This window comes from Penaeus chinensis, chromosome 5, assembly GCF_019202785.1.
Source record: "Penaeus chinensis breed Huanghai No. 1 chromosome 5, ASM1920278v2, whole genome shotgun sequence".
Classification (NCBI taxonomy): Eukaryota; Metazoa; Arthropoda; class Malacostraca; order Decapoda; family Penaeidae; genus Penaeus; species Penaeus chinensis.
Window position 1 is genome coordinate 27044792 of NC_061823.1, and position 2500 is coordinate 27047291.

At 39.0% G+C, this 2500-nt stretch overlaps 1 protein-coding gene across 1 annotated transcript in view; it reads right to left on the reverse strand.

Moving 5' to 3' along the window:
* Positions 1 to 1149: 1149 nt before the first annotated feature.
* LOC125026022 (carbohydrate sulfotransferase 14-like) overlaps positions 1150 to 2500 on the reverse strand; it is a 24652-nt gene continuing 23301 nt past the window's right edge. Inside the window, exons 6-8 of the mRNA XM_047614399.1 lie at positions 2381 to 2500; positions 1980 to 2189; positions 1150 to 1554 (exon numbers count right to left, since the gene is read on the reverse strand). The exon at positions 2381 to 2500 is cut by the window's right edge and continues 81 nt beyond it. Of these exons, the coding sequence (XP_047470355.1) occupies positions 1311 to 1554; positions 1980 to 2189; positions 2381 to 2500 (574 nt within the window). The 3' untranslated portion in view covers positions 1150 to 1310. The remainder of the gene's footprint in view (positions 1555 to 1979; positions 2190 to 2380) is intronic.

The window sequence follows — 2500 nt, forward strand, 5'->3', positions numbered from 1 at the left end:
CCTCAGAATGTATAGAAAACATCGATATATCGATATATTTACATATATGAATTGCTAAATCGCCTTTTTATTCTTTTTTGTGATTTCCAATTGCTTATCAGGTGTTTCATACTCTGAAGAAAATAAACAAGGGCACAAATCTACACACACGCACATATAGATAGAAGGATACATTCATACATACATGCATATATATATATATATATATATATATATATATATATATATATATGTATATATATGTACTTGTATAAATTTGTATGTATATACATACATACATATATATATATATATATATGTGTGTGTGTGTGTGTGTGTGTGTGTATGTGTGTGTGTGTTGATGGTGGTAGTAGTGGTGGAAGTAGTAGTAGTACTAAAGGTGGTGTTGGTGGTGGTAGTGGTAGTAGTAGTAGTAGTAGCAGTAGTAGTAGTTGTTGTTGTAGTGGTAGTGGTAGTAAAAGTTTTAGTACTTGTAGTAGTAGTTGTTGTTACTGTGGTTGTAGTAGTAGTGATGGTGGTCGTTGTAGTAGTAGTCATAGGATTAGTAGAGGTGGTGGTGGTGGTAGTAGGAGTAGTAGTAGTGTAGTAGTAGTAGGAGCAGCAGAAGTAGTAGTATTTGAAGTGTCGGTGGTGATGGTGATGGTGGTAGTAGTAGTAGTAGTAGTATCTGTAATAGTAGTGGTAGTAGTAATAGTAGTAGCAGTACCAGCAGAAGTAACAATAATAGGAATATTCACTGAATGAATGGAGATAAAAAAATAATTACCCATATTTTAGGTGAAGTAAGAAGTGAATGGGTGAAAGGGGAGCATTGGAATCTTTTCATTTATAATGATTTCCATAGAGAAATTAGTAGTCTGCAGTAAAGAAATAATAGTAATAGTGATAGAAATAGTAGTAGCAGTAGTGGTAGTAGTAGTAATAGCAGCAGCAACAGCAATAGCAGCAGCAAGTGTAATAGCTACATATTGCTGAACTTTTTGTTTGTGAAGCCGGTTAGTATGAACTATTTTGTCGTTCTATGCAGCTTTTGTGCTATGCGTCAGTGGTAAAGGGTCAGATATCAACATATATTTATGCATGTTATCAAAGACCATGATCTTGTGTAAATATAATAATAACATTTGGTATATCCATGCAAACTTGCATTATGAGAATGTACCTATTTATTAATGTTCAAAGTTTACAGGTATAAAAAATAATTAACGCAAAAAATATATCTGGGCCATACATTACAACGTGTATGTATATATATCGCACCTTCGCAGATGCCACGCGATTCATAAGATTATTTTCCGGGATAGATTAGCTCAAAGGACGCTCATAAGGCTGTCTAAAACATCTTTCCTCCCTGGATATATCTTCTCAAGAATATACCTCGGGTCGTAACCAAAAAACCTGAAGTCTTGGGAGTAGAGACGGAGGAGCTTCTTCAGGAGTTCAGGCGGAAGGGTGGAGTAGTTGGAGATTAAGAGGTCCTCTGTCTTGCCCTTTCCTTTGTGCGCGTTCACCACCAGCAGGCTCGCGTCCACGTCGCGCTCCATGCCGCTCTCTCTGCAGGGATGAGGGTCGGAATATTGCTATTGATGACAAATATGGTAATAACAAGAACACTTGAGGGTACTTAAAATCACTTAGTATACACATAGTACTGTTTATCATGTCGACTATTCGTCATTATACTAAACATTTGAAAGACAGTTTCCACATTTTTTTATGTGTGAAATAAATTATCGTTATCATTTACGTTGTTGTAATTTCATTATCATTATTATTAATAGTAGTAGTGAGGGTGGTAGTAGTAGTAGTAGTAATAGTAACAGCAGTAATAGTAGTAGTACTAGTAGCAGTAGTAGCAGCAGTTAATAGCAGCAGTATCACTTATCGTTATTATCATCACCATCTTCATTTTTACACACACACACACACACACACACACACACACACACACACACACACACACACATATATATACTTACCTGAGGATATACCGGATGTCGGGGAGGAATGACTCCATATGCACCACGACGGTGTAGTTGACGATGCAGAGGCCGCACTGCAGGGACACGGGTTTCCAGTGCGGATCGAGGGACACGGTCGGGCTGTCAGCCACATAGCGAGCGAACTCCAGGAAGGTCGGCATAATGCGGACCGAGCCGTTCGGGAAGAACATGTCTTCGGAGCGGTACCTGAGAAAGACTGAATTGAGCCTGAAGGTGCGGTAAAGGAGGGTGGTGGCAGAGAAGAGAATGTTGACTCTTTAAGTGCCACTGATAAATGCATAGTAATGCATGTTTTAATAATATACAATACATTGTATATTGATGAGTAACTCATTCCATAAAGTGTGTGTATGTGTGTGTGCAAAGGGATGACTCACGTATTGCCCCTAGTGTATTGCAAAATAAGCGGTGCGAAGTGGTGCGCCTGCCACGACGGATGAGAGATATCGAGGATGCGGTCGCGATAGGCGGACAGGAGGCGTGACAGGGGCTCCCTC